We start from the raw sequence: 21,192 nt of genomic DNA on the forward strand, positions 1-21,192 counted from the left end.
TTTATAATCTAGACTCACTTTTGAAATTGTGGAGTACTCCATAGACACAGCTCATATAGCTAATTTAGGGCTGACCTATTTAGCCTTGCTTCTTCCCTTCCCCTATCGAGGTATCTTTTGTATTTGTTTATGCCTTTCCCTAGGGTAAATGTAGAAATAAGGTGTTATACCACGGGTATTACTGTTTGACACATTGCTTTGCAGTGACTGTAAATTGATATTGTTAGCATATGAGAGAATTAAGCCTTTCCTTGTTTTTTGAGCTTGGGGTGTTTTCTGCTTATTTTAGATGAGAGTCTTGCTGTGTAGCTCAGAATTGGCCTTGGGTTTTTGTTTGTTTGTTTTTTCTTTTCTTTTTCTTTCTTTCTTTTTTTCTTCTTCAGTTTTTTTACCACAACCTTCCCACTGCTAGAATTATAGGCTTGTACTACCAACCTGGATTTTGGATTTTTTATTTAATTTAATTAATTAATTTATTTATTTATTTTCCTTTTGAGGATTTTTAAAAAGATTTATTTATTTTTATTCTCTGTGTTCGTTTTTTTTTGCTTGAATGAATATCTTGTACCATCTGTGTGCATAGTGTCTTCAGAGGCCAGAAGATGGCATTGGATCCCCTGAAACTGGAGTTACCCACAGTTGTGAGCCACTATGTGGGTGCTGGGATCTGGGTCTTCTGCAAGAGCGACCAGTGCTCTTGACCACGAAGCCGCCTTTCCAGGCCCCAAATAATATTTTTATTGGAGATTTAGGTTTCTTTCCCTGTGGTCACCCCTTCCCTTTTTTTGGTCCTACACTCCTATTATTTTTTGAGATTATAATATTAATTGCATCATTTCCTCTCCTTCCCTCCCTCCAAGCCCTCCTATATACCTCTTCTTGCTCTTTTTAAAATTTATGACTTTTTTATTGTTATTCCTATATATACATATTTTCATATTCCTGTAGATAAAAACAACCTTCTCTGTCTGTTTAATGTTACTTGTATGTGTGTTTTCAGGGCTGACCATTGGTATTGGATAGCCAACTGTACTTTTCCCTGGGGAAGACTTTCTCCCTCTTTCAGCATTCCTTTGTAGCTTGTAGCTCTTTGTGTAGGACTGAGGCTTCATGGTTATTCTTCTGTCTTCTTTGGCATGTCTATTATGGTGTAGTCCTGGTTCAGGTAATGGTTAGGTAGTCATATTGGTAAGGCTTTATGGATGTAGCTTCTGGCATGCCTGTGAGACCCAATCTCACAGCCTACTCCCTGACCCTCTGCTTCTTTCTCTCTTCTGCCCTCTCTTCTGCCGTGTTCCCTGAGCCATAGGTGAGTGAGTTGTATTGTAGTTCTGTTCAGTGGGCCTAGGCACCACATCTCTGCATTTTGATTGATTGTTGTTTTCTTAAAGAGAAGTTTCAAGTTTCCTTGATGAGTAGGGAAAACTACACTTGGGTATAAGGACATATTTAGAATGTAGTTAGGGGGTATGCTTGTTTAGTAAAGTGCTGCTTGTAGGTTCTCCTCCAAGATTGTAACTTCACCAACCCTGAATAGCTGGCTAAGGTTCCTGTACCAGGCATGATTTCCTTGTTGTTAAACAGGTCGTAAGTTTAGGTAGAGACACTGGTTGCTGCCAAGGTATGTGTGCCAGCATTGCATGTTCTTTGATATGTTTTATTCATATGCACATACACATACTATCTAGATAATTCATGTACTTGTAGAGTATTACAGGCACATTCCACCATGCCATGTTACCTTCTTTGAGAAATATTCTTTTAAAAAGTATATATAGTTATTTAATTAATTGATTTAAAACAGGGTCTCTATGTAGCCCTGGGTATACTGAAACTTTAGATGTAGACCAGGCTAGCCTCTCCAAATCTGCCTTTGTGCTCAGGAGGCAGAGATCAAAGCCCTGTGCCACTACACTTGGCTGTTATTTTAGTTTTAATTATGTGTATGTGTGTGGGAGAGATGTGAATGTGCCTACAGAGGACAAAAGATAGCATTGAATCTCCTGTAGATGGACTTACAGGCAGTTATGACCTGCATGACCAAACTCGGGTCCTCTGGAAGGCTGTTAACCAGGAAACCGTATCTCCAGCTCCCCTCCCCACTTCAGAGGGAGAAGCAGTGTGTGTGTGTGTGTGTGTGTGTGTGTGTGTGTGTGTGAGAGAGAGAGAGAGAGAGAGAGACTCTTATTGTAGCTCATACTGATGATAGACTCCTAGTCCCAGACTGATACGGCTGATTGTGGTGGCTCACACCTATAGTCCCAATACTAGGGAAGAAAGCAGAGACAGGGTCACTTCAAGTTTGAGGCTAGCTGGTCTGCATAACCAGTTCCATGTTATCCAGGGCTACACATCCAGACTCTGCCTCCAAAAAACCCCAAATAAGTATATAAATACCCCCCACAAAGTAAGTTAAGTAATAAATGAGTAAGTGAATGAATATAAAAAACACAACCACAGCTTTAAAAGTCTTAATTTAAAGGCAGATTTTATGATCAACCATTGTGCTTTCTTTCAAGATAAGGATAGATGATGCAATGGTTGTCTATTTGCTTGTTTGGGGGCACTGACCTTGCAAATGTTGGGTAAGCTCTCTATCTGCAGCCCCAGCCCATAAATTTCTACAGGGACCTGTTACTTTGCTTTTTGTGGCTGGATTCTGGGTGTCCTGATTGTTTGTTTGTCTTATTTTTTTATTATTATTTTTGTTTGTTTTGTTAACACTAACTGGCATTATTTGAGAAGAGGGAACCACAATTTAGAAAATTCCTCCATAAAATTGGCCTGTAGGCAAGCCTGAGGGCCATTTTAATGAATGGTTGTTGGAGGAGCTAATACACTATGGTGCCACCCTGGGCTGGTAGTCCTGGGTATTATAAGAAAGCAGGTTGAACAAGCCAGTGAGCAGCACTCCTCCATGGCCTGTGCTTCAGCTTTTGCCTCTATATTTCTGCCCTGGCTGCCTTCTCTGATGGACTGGTAACCTGGAAGTGTAAGATAAAACAAATGCTTTTATCTCCAAGTTGTTTTTGGTCATTTGTTTGTTATTGTTTTCTTTGTCTTTTAAAAATTTATTTAGTTTATATGTATGAGCATTTTTTCCTGCATGTATGTATGTGTACGTACCATGTGTGTGCCTAGTGTCCACAGAGGTCAGAAGAAGGTGTTGAATTACTTGGAACTATATTTATGGATGATTCTGAGCCACCACATGTGTGCTGGGAACTAAACCCAGGTCTTAGCAAGTGCTCTTAACCACTGAGTCATCTTTCTAGCCTCGGGTAATGTTGTTTTATAACAACAGAATCCCTAACAGAGATACTAGGTATATAATCTGTTAAGGTTGCCAAACCTGTTTGTTTCCTAGAAGTAGTTTTTTTTGTCTTAACCCCTTTTCTAAGTGTTCTCTGGTGACTGTGTTATATAGAATAACTTATCCTATTACAAAGTGAGTTGAGGGCTGGGGCTGTAACTTGGAGGTAGAACACTTGCCTTCCCATTTTTGACATGGCAAAAAAATAAAATTAAAAGGGAGAGAACAAGAAAGTGAGTAGAATAGAATTTTACTTAGAATTTACAGTTTCATTTTTATTATGTTGTATTTTCTTTTCTTTTTTGGGTTTTTGCTGTTGTTGTTTTGTTTTTGTTTTTTAAGACAGGGTTTCTCTGCATGTGTGTAGCCCTAGCTGTCCTGGGAACTCAACTTTGTAGACCAGGCTGTCCTTGAACTCAAAGATCCGCCTGCCTCTGACTCCTGAGTGCTGGGACTAAACGCTGCTGCTACCACCACCCAGCATGTTGTATTTTCTTTTTCCTTTTTCTTTTTTCTTCTTCTTCTTCTTTTTTTTTTTTTTTTTTGTGGAGCTGAGGATCAAACCCAGGGCCTTGTGCTTGCTAGGCAAGCACTCTACCACTGAGCTAAATCCCCAAAACCTTCTTTTTTTTTTTTTTTTTAAGTTTTTCAAGACAGGGTTTCTCTATGTAGTTTTGGAGCCTGCCTCTGCCTCCCTAATGCTAGGATTAAAGGCATGAGCTGCCACCACCCGTCTTATATTTTCTTAATAAAATGCTTGGTCTGCCAGTTTAGTATAAATTAGTATTTTACATTTTTTTTCTTTGTTTTTTTAAACTTTTTTTTTTTGTGTGTAGCCCTGGGTGTTAGATCTGCTTGCTTTTGCCTCCCAAATGCTGGGATTAAAGGCTTGAGCCCCTCACTGCCCTGCCAGTATTTTCAAATGTGGATAACATTTGAATTTGCATATTTTACTTGATATCTTTCTAGGAATTTGAGTACCACAAACTTGAATTTTGTTGTGAGTGATGACTGCTAACTTGCCAAAATTGAAATACTTATTTTGCTAAATTTATTAAATGAAAAGATTGTAAAAACAATTTTATATATTTTCTTTAGAGCTCAGTTCCCCCAAAATTATAAAAGCGGGAAAACTCAAGACAAAGAAATCCAACAAGGTATGCCTTTACAGGATGTACTTTTTAAATGTATTGATTTTGAAAATTCTTTTTGAAGTCTGATCCTAAGACCATTGAATTTTTACTTCAAAATGTTTGAGAAATATTTGAATTAACTTGCCAAGTCTACATATAAGTACACAGAGGTGATTTTTAAAATTGCTATTACTTTATTTGATTTTGCTGTTGCTTTTTTTCCCCTTTGGTTGAGACAGGGTCTCACTAGGTAGATTAGGCTGGCCTGAACTCACATATCTACTTGCATCTGCCTCCAGAGTGCTGGGATCAAAGGCATGTGCCACTATATTTAGCTTGTTGCTGAGGGAATGGGTGGTCTCAGTGTAGCCCAGGTTAGCCTTTTGTGCCCATGGTTGATCTTGAATTCCTATTTCTCCTACTTCTAAGTGCTCAAGATTGCTGGCAAATACCACCATGCCTGGCAACAAAAATTACATTTAGAAATATTTTTTTCTGTCTAAAAATTCTAAAAATCATTTTCAGTTGTAATAATTATTTTATTACATTTTAGGCTAGTGACTTCAGTGATATGGCAAACTGGCCAACACCAGGTGAATTAGTGAACACGGGGGTAAGTATGTATTTAAGTCTTTTAAAAAGAAAATTCTTATTTCAGCATTATTTGCTGTATTGGGTATATTTAAAAATATAGCTCATCAGAAGGATTATTTTGACTTGAAACATTCTTTGCTACATACATAGTATTGGTGATGAATTTAGTGGCTTAAAGTTTTACCCAATTATAAGATGCTGTTTTCATTTATATTTCCCTACCTGGCTATATTCCCAGGAGCTGGTACAGTGTTTGCATCACTCTGTGATTTTTTTTTTAAACAAAAATGATTAAATTTTATTTTTAACTTAAAAAATTATATTTATTTAATGTGTATGAGTGTTTTGCCTGTATGGGCACCGTGTGTATACTTGATGCCTGTGGAGGCCAGATGCCTAGAACTGTAATTACAGGTGGTTGTGAGAAACTGAGTGCTGGGAACTGATTCAGGTCCTTTGAAAGAGCAACATGCACCAGGCCACCAGTAGTGGCACATGCCTTTAACCAGAGCACTCAGGAGACAGAGGCCAGCCTGGTCTACAGAGTGAGTTCCAGCATAGGTTCCAAAGCTACACAGAGAAACCCTATCCTGGACAAAAATAAAATTAAAAAAAAAAAAAAAAGAGCAACATGCGATCTTAACTGCTGAGCCATTTCTTCAGCCCTTAGTTATTATTTGGGGGGTGGGGGCAGGGGTTTTTGTGTTTTGAGACAGGTTTTCTTTACCTAGCCCATACTGTTCTGGAACTCATTCTGTAGACTACTAGGCTGGCCTCAAATTAGAGGAGATCAGCCTGCCTCTGCCACCCTGGTGCTGGGATTAAAGGAGTGAATCACCATGTTTTTTCGGGTTTTTTTGGGGGGGTTGGTTTTGTGTGTGGGTGTGTTTTGGGTTTTTGTTTGTTTGTTTGTTTTATCAATACAGGGTTTCTCTGTGTAGCTCTGGCTGTCCTCGAACTGGGACTTGCTGTTGCTGTATAGATCATGCTGGCCTTCAACTCACAGAGATCTGCCTGCCTGTTGCTTTCCTAATGCTGGGATTAAAGGCATGCACCACCACTACCCAGTTTTTATCAGAATATGTGAGTAAACTCATCACTGCAAACAGAAAAATGAGCTGGGCTCCTGCCTGCAGGTGTTGGAGTCATCTCCACCATCAGCAATGTTTGTATTTTCTGTGTAGGTGGAACACACAGTGTAGGAGGCACTGTTGTTTCTTGCTTACTCAGCACTATATTACCTTGAGGTTTTGTTTTTTTTTTCCCCCATGTGTGTGTCAGTGATACATTCCAATTTATGGTTGTAATGTAATGAAATGATGGACATTTGAGTTATTGTAAATGAAACTTGATATAAAATTTTTCTTAGATATTTCCTCCCCCTTCCCCCCCATTGTAAATAACTAGGAGAAGATTGGCAAGATCATATACTAGGTATTATTTAGTTTTTTGTTTTTGTTGTTGTTTTGTTTTTTAAAGAAACTGGCAAAGACTGGGCAGTGGTGGCCCATGTCTTAAATCCCAGCATTGAGTCAGAGGCAGGAAGAGTATCTCTGAGTATCAGGCCAGCCTGGTCTACAGAATGAGTTTCAGGACAGCTAGGGCTACACAGAAACTGCCAAGATTTCACTCTCACTGGTGGTGTCTAAGAATTCCAGTTACTTCATAGCCTTGGTAACTCTTAATTTGGTCAGTTGTTAAAACTGTAGCCATCATAGTAAATATATGGTTGATTTGCATTTCTTTGACTAATGATGGCAGCAAATTCATGTGTTGGTGAAATTGGGATCTAACTCAGTACCTCAGACATACTAGACAAGTGCCTACCCTTCCAGGTTTTCATTTGTTCGAGACAGGGTTTCTCCATGTAGTTTTGGTGCCTGCCCTGGTTCTCACTCTGTAGACCAGGCTGGTCTCAAACTCACGGAGATCCGCCTGGCTCTGCCTCCCGAGTGCTGGGATTAAAGGCATGCACCACCACTGCCTAGCCCAGGTTTTTATTTTTGAGAAGTTATTTTTTTTCCATTTGTTTAGCAATGTTTAGAATAGATTTTTTTTTTTTTAGTGAAATGTTAATAGAAATGATTCTATTCAGAACACTTTCTTTTTTTTTCAGTCTCAGAATGTTATCAGCCAAGGAAATAAGAAGCCACAATTTAGAAAAGAAAAAGAAGAGAAGATTGAAAAAAGAAGCAACAGTGAGAGCAAAGAGAACCGGGAAGCAAAACTAGATGGTCCTGTGGAGAATGTCAGCGAGGATGAGGCTCAGTCAAGCAGCCAGCGGAAGAGAGGTCAGCTGGCCTGTGTCTTCATTTTAACTTGAAGTTTTGGAAGACTGTGTGGTGATGAATTATTAGTTAGCTGCTCTCTGTCATCACTCACATGTGTGTGCTGGGTTTTAAACCACTTGCAACAGGTTTGACCTGTTTGACCTTCTGTCCTGACCCCCCTCTTTTATTTATTTTGTGTGTGTGTGTGTGGGGGGGGGTTGTTGAGAAGGGCTGTCTCTGTGTAGCAACCCTGCTTAAACTATATTCTGTACAAAAAAAATGGAGTAAAATTCCTTATAGGTATTCTTGTAGATTTTCTTGGAAAGTTGTGTAGCACTGTTGTTAATTTTAAATTTACATTGAAAATACTTTCTGCTTTTTAGAGAATTCTGAGAAAATGGAAAAACTATTTCTTTAATGTGCATTGGTGTTTTGCCTGTATATATGTCTGTGTGAGGGAGTTGGGTCCCAGGAACTGAAGTTACAGACAGTTATGAGCTGCCATGTGGGTGCTGAGAATTGATCCTGGGTCCTTTAGAAGATCAGACAGTGCTCTTAACTGCTGAGCCATCTCTCCAGCCCCTGGTTTTCTTTCTTATTTATTTATTTATTTATTTATTTATTTATTTATTTATTTATTCATTCACTCATTCACTCACTCACTCACTCACTCACTCACTCACTCACTCACTCACTCACTCACCTACCTACCTACCTACCTACCTACCTACCTATCTATCTATCTATCTATCTATCTATCTATCTATCTATTTATGTTTTTTTGAGACAGGATTTCTCTGTATAACAGCCCTGGCTGTCCTGTCTCTGTAGATAGTCTGGCCTGGAACTCACAGATTCTCCTGCCTCTGCCTCCAAGTGCTGGGATTAAAGGCGTGCACCACCACGCCCAGCCAGCCCCTGGTTTTCTAAGAGAAAAAGTAAGAACAGTTTTGCCCAGCCAGCCCCTGGTTTTCTAAGAGAAAAAGTAAGGACAGTTTTAGTCAGTATTTTAAGGATGTTTGTTTTGTTTTTCTGTTTGAGACAGTCTCAATATGTAGTACTGGGCATCCTGGAACTCACCTGCCTTTTGTCTTCACAGCTCACACCCGACAGACAGCTTTTTAAAGATTTATTTTTAATTATGTGCAAGTATGTGTGGAGATGTATTTCTAATTGGTCTTATTAAATAAAAAACACAGAGCCAAATATAGGGGTGAAAGCCTTAGATCAGGGAAATCAGGAAAGTCACAAGCCAACCTTACCTCACCAACTCTGTAGCTTCCAAATGCCAGTTACTTCCTGTCTACCCACATCTATATGCCCTGTTGTTCTGCCATGTGATTCGCCCTCTGCCCAGCTACATCACTTCCTTTTCCTACACAGCTCTGTCACTTTCTGTCTATACAGACATCCAGACCTCCATGGTTAACTAGTGTTGGAATTAAGGCCTGTGCTACCACACCTGGCTCTGTTTCCAGTGTGGCCTTGAATACACAGAGATCCTACCTGCTAAATTAAGGGCATGTGCTATCGTTGCCTGACTTCTTTGTTTACTTATAATGGCTGGCCTTTTCCCTCTGATCTCCGGGCAAGCTTTATTTATTAAAGCACAAATGAAATATCGTTGTGTGTGTGTGTGTGTGTGTGTGTGTGTGTGTGTGTGTGTGCATGTGTGTTAGTGTGTGTAGGCACAGATACCCATGTAATCCAGAAAAGGATGTTTTGATTCCTGGCGTTATAGGCAGTTCTGAGTCACCCAACATGGGTGCTAGGATTTGAATTAGATCCTCCAGAAAGGCAGCTCATGCATTTAGCCTGAACAGTCACCTCTCCAGCTCCAATCTTAGTCAAGGTTTTCCCTGAAAAATTGTTATGAAGGAAAAACTTACTGCCCTAAATTCTTTGCCTTTTTCTTTTCTGGACTCTTAATGTGTTTAGGGACAGGGTTGATGAAAGCCTATACTTATTCAGGGTTCTGAGCCTAGGATGAGCAGCAGGAGATATAGGCAAGGTTTATGTAGCTTAAAATTAAGATTTTTGAGTGCTTTGGGAAGGCACTTGTAAGTGGACTTTCTCTGTCCCACCAGCCATCTCCCAAATAACCACATAGAGACTTATTAATTATAAATGCTTGGTTAATAGTTTAGGCTTGTTACTAGCTCTTATATCTTAAATTAACCCATATTTCTTATCTATGATCTATCACATGGTGGTACCTTTTTTCAGCATGGCATATTCATCTCCTGCTTTCTCTGTGTCTGGCTGGTGACTCCTGTGACTCAGCCCTTCTTCCCAGCATCCTCTCAGCTTAGCGCTCTCGCTTAACCTCTTCCTGCCTATTGGCTAGTCAGCTCTTTATCAAACCAATGACAGTAATACATATTCGGTATATAAAAAGGATTGTTCTATGGCAGGCACTGAAGCAGTTACTCTGCATAGGTGAAATTATACACCAAGATACATTTGAAGGTGTAGCACTTGGCAGTTAACCTCTTTGTTATCAATACCAAATTGTCATATACTAAGCACTTACTTGAATCATTGTCTTTTATTTATTTATTTTTATTTTTTTTATTTATTGTATTTTTGAGGCAGGATTTCTTTATGTAGCCCTGGCTGTCCTGAAGCTCACTATGTAGACCAGTCTGGCCTCTCACAGAGATCCTCCTGCGTCTGTCTCCCAAGTACTGGGATTAAAGGTGTGTGCCAGTATGCCTGGCTGAATCATTGTCTTTTATTAAGTAATTTTAGGTGTTGAGTTAAGGGCTAGACTTCTTTGCTCTAATGAGCAAAGCCTGACTGCTTTTAAGTATTAGAGCAGAATAAGTAAGTATTGAAAAAAATTTTCCTATTCATTAACTGCTTTATCACTCAACATTTTTTCTGCTTCTTAGTCTTCATGGCTATCTAGAATTCATACTTCTGAAAGACTTGTCATTTTGCTCTAAAATTTGTCTTTGTTTTGGTTGCTTCAGTTGAAATCGATGGATCAATATTTAATGCCTAGTGATATATATATATATATATGGCTAGATAAATTAAGGTCATATTTAAGTCCATGAATTGTGCACCTACTGTGTATGTTTTTTCAATGAAGACGATAATATTGGCAAACTTATTCTTATATTTTACGTACAGGGGTGGGGGACATGCACATACCACAGCATGCATGTGGAGGACAAAAGATAACTTATAGCAGTTGGTTCTTTCCTTCCACAATGTGAGTCCCAGGGTCTCCAACTCTGGTCTTATGGCTTGAAGCACTCTTTGTAGACCAGGCTGTTCTCTAACTCACAGAGATCCACCTGCCTCTGCCTTCTGAGTGCTGGGATTAAAGGTGTGCGCCACCACTGCCCAGCCAGAAGCACTTTTTTTTGCATGCAAAGCCAGCACATCAAATCTAGCACATATTGTGGTTTTTGTTTTGTTTTTAACTTTATTCATTTATTTGTTTTGTTTTGTTTGAGACAGGTTCTCTGTAGCTGTAAGTTTCTCTAGTCGCCCAGCCCCTTCTCCAACTCCTTATAAGAGTTTAGCCCAAGGTCATGGGCAGAGCAAATACCACTACAGGTCTCGCTACATAATCCTGACTGGCCTAGAGCTTACTGCCTCCTTAGTTCTGGGATCTAAGGCATACATCATGCCTGGTTTGATTTTTACTTTAAAGAAGGGCTTGAGGAACTGGAAAGTTAGATTATGACTAAAAGTGTTTGACAGCCATACATGAGGATCCGAATTTGATCCCCAGAACCCATGTGAAAGTGAGGCATAATGGCAGAACTTGTGAGTTGGAGGCAGGAGGTTCTGTAGGACTTACTGGACAGCCAGTCTTGCATAATTAGTAAGGTGAAGGTCAGTGAAAAACTAAGTCTCAAAGGAGATGGATGGTTTTTCTGAAGATGACTCCAAAGGTTGTCTAATTTCCATGTACGACATACACCCATGACACATGTGCATACATACATACACAAAGAACTTGGAAAGCATAGGCAGGAGGAATGCAAGTTTGAGACCAGCCTGTGTTATTTAGTGAGTACTAAGTTGGCCAAACCAAAAAGATAAAGTAGACAAGGATGGGATTGGGTTGTGAAGGTAGATAGCATGGGGCAGGCTTTCTATGCTATTTAAGGTTTTGTTTGTTTGTTTGGTTTTTGGAGACAGGGTTTCTCTGTGTAGCTCTGGATGTTCAAGAACTCAATTCATAGACCAGGTTGGCCTCTGACTCAGAAATCTGCCTGCCTCTGCCTCTGCCTCTCTCTTCCTCTCCTACCACCACATATGAGTGTATGCATTCACAGCATGCATGTGGAGTTGAAGGCAGCTTGCAGGAGTCAGCTTTCTCCTATGATACAGGTTTTAAGAAGGCTCAAATTCAGTCAGGCTGTAATTAGACTTTCCTTTGGGTGCCAGCTCACAACTAATGATACAGACTTATTATTAATTATGAAAGCTCAGCCTTAGCCTAAGCTTGTCCTAATGGCTCTTATAACTTAAATTAGCCCATTTATTATCTGCATTCTATTGCTTACTGCCCATCCTGCTTCCTTCCCTTCTCAGCATCTCTGCCCTTCTTCCCAGAGTTCTGTCTGTCACCAGAAGTCCCACCTAACCTTCCTGACCAGCTATTGACCATTTAACTCTTTACTAAACCAATCAGAAGATATCTTGGAGAAGACACATCTTCACAGTGTAAACAAATATTCTGCAGCATCAGGCTTTTGGGAGGTGTTTTCACCCATTAAGCCATCTTGCCAGCCATAATACTCTTTTCCCCATCAGTACTTCAGTCATCTTTCCTTTCTCCTACCTCCCTTTCTTTTTAAGATTTATTTATTTATTTTGTATTCAGCATGTATGACTACAGGTTAGAAGAGGGCACCAGATCTCATTACAGATGGTTGTGAACCACCTTGTGGTTGCTGGGAATTGAACTCAGGACCTCTGTAAAAGCAGTCAGTGCTCTTAACCTCTGAGCCATCTCTCCAGCCCTCTCCTACCTCTTTTTAATTTAGTTGAAAAATACACATTGGTGTAGCTGGAGAGCTTTTCTCCAGGTCCCACTAAGCCCCAGCAGTCCAGTAGCCCACTTATAAATGAACACACAGATGCTTATATTATTTAAACTGCTTGGCTATTAGCTAAGGCCTACCATTGTCTAGCTCTTATTCTTATATTCAGCCCATTTCTATTAATCTATACTTTGCCACAACGTGGCTTGTGGCTTACCAGTACCTCACATTTCCCTTATCATGGCGGTGGCTGGCAGTGTCTCTCCGCCTCTGCCTTCTACTTCCCAGAATTCTCTTCTCTGCTTGTCCTGCCTATAATTCCTGCCTGGCTACTGGCCAATCAACATTTTATTTAGACAGAGTGATATCCACAGCACTTCCCCCTTTCTTTTTTCTTTTTAAAAAGGAAGGTTAACTTTCACATAGTAAAATTACAGATAACAAAACAATTATCAAGCAAGAATTACAGTTACAATATCTAGTCTATTTATAATATCTAGTCTATTAGTATTTGGCAGAATTAAAGAAGATATACTATCTTATATTTGTGAGTCTAAGGTTTAATATCTAGCTTATCTTTTATCATAACTAAGAAAAATTATACCTATCTAGTCTTCAACTGCATCAAAGACCTCAGAAGGATATATTATTACCTGAGAAATGGGAGAAGGATGCAAGCAACTTTTGGGAGTCTTATAGGGTAGACAGAGACAGCTGGCAGTCCGGTCACCTAATGTTCCTTTGTAAAGTTGGGGCATCTCTTTAGCCCTCAGGGTTAGAGTCTCTTGGTCACTTTTTTCAGTGTCCTGTAGAATGTCTGGCAGTTTCCTCTGCGGAGCAGGAACCTGAAGGACCATTTTGCCAAGCAAAGTTCAGTAGTCACCTTTCTATGGGTCTTGCATGTCCAGTTGATCAAGCAGTCCAGGCAAGAACAGTTTCTTGCCCAAATGGCTATTTTTGCCAAGAAGAAGATAAACTCCATATAGAGTGTCTTCAATGCCCATCCTCCTCTCTGAAGTAAATCAGTGCTGCCAGGAGCAGACATGTCTCACTGTCCATAAAGTCTACATTTTAAAAACATTTTAAATGCCATATTCTGTAGGTCTTTGAAGTATATGAAGATTACCTATCTGAAATATATCTATGTATACTAGAAGACTTAACTAACATAGCTACAAGTATGATTATCATAGATGACTAATTATTAATCTATTTTTTAATTATCCATTACAATTTTAAATGAGCTGTACAAACATAATACCTTAAACAAGAGTAGAAATATACACATAGTATAACAAAATTAACTTTAAGTTTGTATCAATAGACTAAAATCTATACCAATGTAAAACATTTCAAACAAGTTGTTGCTCTTTAAAAGTAAGTTCATTAATCTACCCTTTCATCCTATTATATCTATATCACATTGGGCCAAATGCTAAGCATTTTGAGACCTTAATGATGGAATCAGTATAAAAGATTTTCAGAAATTTACTATAGTATAACTATAACAATTTTTTCCCTTTTTTTGTGACTAGATCTATCTAACTCTGGCTGTCATGGGACTCACTTTATAGCCGGGCTGGACTTAAACTTACAAAGATCCCCCTACCTTTGCCTCCTAAGTGCTGGGATAGGATGTGCACCACTGTGCCTGGCAACCAAAACAATTTTTATATTGCTGGTCCCCTACAGAAGCCAACTGATTGTATCTCTTTTCTTTTCTTCTTCCTCCTGTCCTCTCTTCTTCCTGCCTCTGCTCATCTTCTATCTTTTTATTCAGACAGAATCTTTCTATGGATCCAGTTTGGCTTTGAACTATTAATTCTCTTGCCTCAACACTCAATGTGCTGGAATTATAGGCTTGAACCAGCCACCACACCTGATTAGCTCCTTTTCCTGACGCTATGATTTATTTTGGATCATGGTTAAAGGATACATTCCCTTATGATAGGGAAGCTGTAGAGGCAGGATTTTGAGGCAGCTGGCTATATTTCACCCCCCAGTCATGAAGCAGAAGGCCATGAAGCCTTTGCTCTGCTTTTTCTCCTCTTACTCTCATGCCGTAGCCCATAAAACGGTGCTGGCCACTATTAAGTGAGGCCCACCTTAATGAACAGAATCTAGAAAAATCTCCTCCCTTGGTGATTCAAAATCCCTTCAAGATGGCAATTGAAATTAATGTCATTGCTGGGCAGTGGGGGTGCACGCCTTTAATCCCAGCGCTTGGGAGTTAGAGGCAGGTGGATCTCTGTGAGTTCAAAGCCAGCCCGATCTACAGAGCAAGTTCCAGGACAGCCAGGCCTACATAATGAGACCCTGTCTTGAGGAAAAGGAGTTAACATCATAACCACCTTCTTCTTTTTTTTTTTTTTTTTTTTTTTTTTTTTGGTTTTTCGAGACAGGGTTTTCCTGTGTAGCTTTGCACCTTTTCTGGAACTCACTTGGTAGCCCAGGCTGGCCTCGAACTCAGAGATCCACCTGGCTCTGCCTCCTGAGTGCTGGGATTAAAGGCGTGCGCCACCACCGCCCGGCCCACAACCACCTTCTTTTTCCTTAGATTGTTTTTTTTTTTTTTTGGTGTGTATCTCAGGATAGACTGGAACTTGAAATCCTCCTCTCAGATGCTAGAATTATAGGCATGAGCCATATAATAGCTGTAATATAAACTGTAAAAACAATTGTGTCAGAAAGGAAGCATCTTATGCTTATTCCTCCCATGCTTTGAGAAACCACGTAGTTAACCAAAGTCTCTGGTTTGTTTATGTTTTTGTGTGTTTGTGTGGATGTGGATGTTTATGGAGGCCCTTTGCTCTCTGTCTTGTTTGAGATGGGTTCTCTTACTGACCAGCAAGCCCCAGGGAGCCTCCTGTCTCAGTCTCCCCAATCCTGAGTGTTAGTGTCACAGTCTCTGCTCTGATGTGGGCACTGGGGGTGAAGCTCAGGTCCTGGTGCTTGGCCAGCAAGTGCTTTACTAAAGGACTCATCATCCCAGCCCCTGGGGTATTTGTTTGTTTGATTGATTTGTTTTTAATTACTGGCTTTTCACTTGCTATTATTTCACTTGAAATATTTGCACAAACTTATCAAGGATCAGTCTGTAAGAATGAAAAGGTTCTTTTGGCAGTCTACAGATAATCCACTTAAAGGCAGCTGAATCTTTAATTAAAATTCGAGTGCTTTCAGAATTGCAGAGCTTTAATGAAAATTGTACATTGTCATGTAATTACTTTGTGTGTTTTGTTTCGTCAAGCTAATAAGCACAAATGGGTACCACTCCACTTAGAAGATGTGAGACCAGACAGCCAGGAAAGACCTGGGTCCCGGAACAGCTCTAGATGTCAACCTGAAGTGAATAAACCAGCTCACAGTAATAGGAAAAGTGATACACGAAGTAAGTGTCATTTTGAGAATGCCATGAAATTCAAATGAACATAGATTTAGTGCTTATCATTGGAGCTGTATAGAGTAAACTGCAGACACATCTCTAACCCTACATACCTTAAGAAGACATGTTTAAAGCATAGTGCAATTATGGCACTTAACAACAAAGCTGAGTATTCATAGTGTAACTGTCAATAACCTTATGTCCCATTTTGGTTTTATTTTAATTTTCTATCTTCCATTATATTGAGACAGGATCTCACTACTTAGCACTTATTATGTGCCTGACCTCAGACTTATGATCTTTCTGCCTCAGCCTCCCACATGCTGGGATTACAGAAAGGTGCCATCACTCTGGACTTGTAGACTTTCTTACAGCTCTCTGTCTTTCCAGTCTGGTCTGGCATTACACATTGCTTTAGTTGTCTTTCTCCTTAATCTTCATCATTGTCTTAACAGTTCTTTTTCTTGACATTGATCTTTTTTTTTTTTTTTTTAAAGATAATAGGAATATTATCCTGGAACTAAGTAGACCATGCTAACCATGAACTCAGAGATTGGCCTGCGTCTGCCTCTGAGTGCTGGGATTAAAGGCATCACTACTTGCAGCAATGTAATAGGATTATTTTAAACGGATATTCTTTACTTTGGGTTTTGTAATGTTTCCTTATGATTGTATTTGAATTAAAAATTTTTAGTAGGAATATTTGGAATACTTTCTTTTTTGAGACAGGATCCCTCTATATAGACCAGAGATTAACCTGCCTCTGCTTCCCAAGTGCTGGAATGAAAGTGTGTACCACAAACAACACTTGTCATCTAAATACTTTTTGGTTTTTCGAGACAGGATTTCTTTGTACAACAGCCCTTGGCTGTCTTGGAACTCACTTTGTAGACCAGGCTGGCCTCAAACTCACAGATCCACCTGTCTCTGCCTCCCAAGTGCTGGGATTAAAGGCGTGCACCACCACTGCTCAGCCCTAAGTACTTTTTAAAATGACATTTATGTTTAAATCACATTAAACTTTCTGTGAGTTTATTATGGTGTGATGTAAAATAAGGCCCACTTTGGGTTGAGGAAAGAAATATCTGGTTTATCTATCTTAGATAAGATCTCACTAGGTATTGTTGCCCAGACTGGTCTTGAACTCAAAATTTTCCTACCTCAAACTACCACTAGCTGGGGTTGTAGTTTTGTGCAACCATTTTTAGCAGGAATATTTTAGAGGCTGGAGAGATAACTCAGTGGTTAAGAATGCTTACTGCTCTTGCAGAAGGTCAGTGTTAGGTCACAACACCCACAGGCAGCAGTAGGAGCAGCACACAACCACCTGTAACTCTGTACAGGGGGCCTCTTCTAACATCTGTGGCCTCTTCACATGAGGTAGACATAAATACACACACATAGACACATAGACACACACACACACACACACACACACACACACACACACACACACACACACCCTACAAGGAATTTTAAATTGGCACTGAAGGTGGAGTTATAGGGTCTAGAGCAATTGGCTCTCAGTGGGGGGAGATAATGCTGCATGTCCTTACTGAGGAATGAATAGATAGATGCTAGGAGTGTTGTCTAATGAGCGAAAGTGATGGATGATGTAAACCATCTAAATATCACACAAGATAACTCCATTTCACCCTCTTCTCACCAGCATCAAAAGGATGAGTTTGAAAAACCTTGTCTCTATAATTTGTTTATTTTGATAATTATTGGATTATTCCAATTTAAAGTTGATGTTTCACTCTCATTAATAGTACACAATGTCCTACCTCTTCTATTTTGATCAGCATGTTAGGGCTCATAGTATACCTCAGTTGTAGAATACTAAGCTAGGACTCTAATGCTCTATATTACCAATAAACAAACAAACAAACAAACAAATAAATAAAACAAAATGAAACAGTTGATATCACAGGACTTTAGAATGCCTATCAGACTGGATAGGTAGCTCATTCCTTAGGGCCAATCAGATGGAGCATTGTTTTTTATGTTCATTGGCTACTTGTATATCCTTTTTTTGGTCTGTTAGCTATTTTCTTGTTCATGGTACATATGTTATGTTTGCATACACGAGACAGTGGGCCAGGCAGTAATGGTGCACACCTTTAATCCTCGCACTTGGGAGGCAGAGGCAGGTGGATCTCTTGAGTTTGAGGTCAGCATGGTCTACAGAGCAAGCTCCAAGACAGCTAGGGCTATGCAGAAACCCTGTCTCTAAAAACCAAAAATGAGAGAAAGAAAGAGTGAGAGAGTGGAGTGTGTATTATAGATCCAATTCCTCTTGTTCTTCACGTATCTTATCTGGATTTTGTGTATGTGTGTTTGTGCTTTCTGTTTCTCTTTTCTTTAAAACTTTTACTTGAATGGTAGTGGTAGTATCTCTTCCTTACATGTGTTATGGAAAGTGTATTTTTTAGAAGAGTTTTACATGTAAATTCAGTAGCCTTGGGACACTGTGATTGTGTGTATCATAGCACATTCTTAGCAGAGGACCTCTTTGCCTCTCTAAGGTGTCACTTGCTATAGAATGTTCTTTATATGCCCAATACACTCTTTACCCCTACCCACTTATTAACAGTCCCCTTGGATTTCTTACTTTGTTTAAAGATAGGCTGACTACTATCAACTAGTATAAGAGTGAGAGAGGATGTGGTAGATCCTGCCTGATAATCTTTGTACCATGCAAGTCTTAGGCAGGAAGATTTTGGAGTTCAAGGCCAGCCTGGACTGAATAGTATGACACTATCCCAAAACCCACAAAGGGGAGCCAGACCTGGTGGTTAATGCCTTTAATCCTATCACTTGGGAGGCAAATCTGAATTCAATGCTAGCCCCAGCTCCATAGTGAGACCTTGCCTGGAAAAAAAAAATCCAAAAGAGATAGGTAGGGGATGACTATAATCAAAATATATTGTAAACACATAAAATAATCAAAGAATAAATAAAAGAAGATTTAAAAATCCAAAGAGAAAAAAATGGGGGAAGGTAATTACTGTTTTCATAGAAATGATTGTGTTATCTTATTGCAAATTTGAATATATAAAATTTTTATTTTAAGGTTGGAGACGGGATAGAGAAAAGAGAGATGATCAAGATGAAGTATCCAGTGTGAGAAGTGAGGGTGGTACCATCCGAGGTTCCGCAAGAGGCCGAGGAAGAGGCCGGGGCCGGGGAAGAGGCCGAGGTCGAGGAAACCCTAGATGTATGACATGAGATTTCCCCCCCTCTTTTAAATTATATGAGCTTTGAAAAAAGTTAGCAAATATTTTCATTTTTCATATTACCCTGTATTATGTTAATTTAAAAAATATTTTTATTTGTGTGTGTGTGTGTGTGTGTGTGTGTGTGTGTGTGTGTGTTTAGGTGAGTGTGCCATAGTGTGCATGTGGAAATCAGAGGACAAATTACAGAATTGGTTCTCTCTACCACGTGTGACCCAGGGATTATACTCAGGGTATTAGACTTGGTGGCTTGGGCCTTTCTCTGCTGAGTCATCTTACTGACCCTTTTGCACAATGTTTCTGTTAATTATTTTGGTTTGACGGTGAATTTTGTTTTAACTTCTTCATTTTGGATTTCTCTTTACAGTTGTGGCTTCCTTATTTCTTAATTTGTGATCACCTTTCTTTTACTTTATTTGTTTCCAGTGAACTTTGATTATTCCTATGGTTATCGAGAGCCAGGGGAAAGAACTGATCAGCCATTTCCCACAGAGCTTACCACCAGCATGATGTATTACTACGATGACGGCACAGGGGTGCAGGTCTATCCTGTGGATGAAACACTGCTGAAAGAGTACATTAAGCGCCAGATGTAAGTGGATGTCAGACAGGGATGTCAGTGAAGTCTGTTTCTGCAGCAAACTTGTATGTCTTTGACGACTTTATCACGGTTCCAAAACTGCAATAACAAAAATTAGAGAATGAGAATATTATTTTGATTTTTTTCTAGGAGACAGTGATAAAATAAGTATCTACAAATTTTTCTCCACATTCCTGTCATTTTCCTAAGACTAGTTAAAATGTCATTGCATAATTAGTGAGTAAATATCAAAAAAGTCCATAAAAATTCTACATATTATTTGAAATTAAGTAAAATGTGTCTCCTTTGCAAATAGATGTTTACATTAAAATTTGTAAATGAGCTGGGTGTGTAACTCCAGCACAGGGTAGCTAAAGCAGAATTGCTGTGAGTTCAAAGCTAGCTTGCGACACAGAACAAAACCCTGTCTCATATAAAAAATAACAATAATAAAAACACTTGTAAATGATAAAATAGTGCCCAATGTCTTTTAATTTTGATTTCTGCATTGTCTGTTTTAATCTTTGAAGCTCTTTAGCTTATGTTCTTATTTCTTTGTGACACCTACTAAATGAATGTTTTAGTTCAGACCTTAGTTCTCTGTAATAGTTTTCTAGCCCTTTGTTTGTTTCAAATATGCATTGTGAGTATTTGGATGATAGGTTTATAATGACAAAAAAGAGAAACCTTCCCAAGTGATTTGTGTAACCAACTGGATAAAAACCTTAATTATTTTTCTTTCTTGCATGGTAAAGGAAAATGGACTATTTTAGAGAGGGCATAAGCATTTAAAAAAACTAGCCATTTTTATAAAAAAAGAAACTGGACCCTCCTCTGTGACTAGAAGTTAATTTCTTCATTGGCATCAGCCCTTTGGTAGCTTTGGTGGTAGATGGGATGGACTCTCAGTGCAGAGCAACTTGCTTATTTTGTTCTTGCTTCCTTTCTTAGGGTTGAGGAAAGTGCCTTTTTATGGCCAGAAAGTGCCTGTCAACTTCATACCATTATCCTGTCTTTTTTTGTAACTCTTACTGCTAGGTCCCTTCTAGACCTGACAGTGAACAAACATGCAACTCCATGTCAGGATATTCGGCCTCCACTGTGCTCATGCGGGTGAGGGAGGAGCAGAGCAGCTTCCTTGTTGACAGTTTCTGGTCATGCAGTGTAGAATGCAGAGCTGCTAAGGTAGGACATGTGTGTCCCCAAGGACACTGAGCAAAATGTCAGACATTAGTCAGGACTCCTTTTCGTTGTTTCAGGGATTTTGGCAACACCAGTGGAGTATCACTTAGGGAAGCTGGTTGGCACTCTGCTCAGTGGAGCTGTGGCCTTGAGGAGTCCTGCTTTAGACTTTGTGTTTCTACTACTTCTTAGAGAAGGGATTTATCTGGGTTTGTTTGTTTTTAAGTTTTCATTGTGCTTTGGTGCTAAATATGTTTTACTAGTACCACACTCTAAGCAAATAAGCTAATTAGGTAGCTGAAATAAATTTTAAGGTAATATGCTTTACTGTTCCTAATGGGTAGTCTCAACCACTTTAAATGAAGTTTTTATATCAATAATAATAATAATAATTTATTTTTCCTCTTGTGATAGGCATTTGTTGAGCCCAGGCTTTCAAATTCCTGGTGCTTTCTGCCCTAATTTCCCAAGTGCTAGCTAGCCAGTC

General features: G+C 39.3%; 1 protein-coding gene across 1 annotated transcript in view; it reads left to right on the top strand.

Annotated features, from left to right (window-relative positions):
* Larp1b (La ribonucleoprotein 1B) overlaps window positions 1-21,192 on the top strand; it is a 103,427-nt gene that overhangs the window by 5,249 nt on the left and 76,986 nt on the right. The window contains 6 exon segments of the mRNA XM_036190240.1: window positions 4,412-4,470; window positions 5,000-5,059; window positions 7,157-7,331; window positions 15,570-15,710; window positions 18,781-18,924; window positions 19,370-19,535. Of these exon segments, the coding sequence (XP_036046133.1) occupies window positions 4,412-4,470; window positions 5,000-5,059; window positions 7,157-7,331; window positions 15,570-15,710; window positions 18,781-18,924; window positions 19,370-19,535 (745 nt within the window).

This window comes from Onychomys torridus, chromosome 6 (genome assembly GCF_903995425.1).
Source record: "Onychomys torridus chromosome 6, mOncTor1.1, whole genome shotgun sequence".
Taxonomy (NCBI): domain Eukaryota; kingdom Metazoa; phylum Chordata; class Mammalia; order Rodentia; family Cricetidae; genus Onychomys; species Onychomys torridus.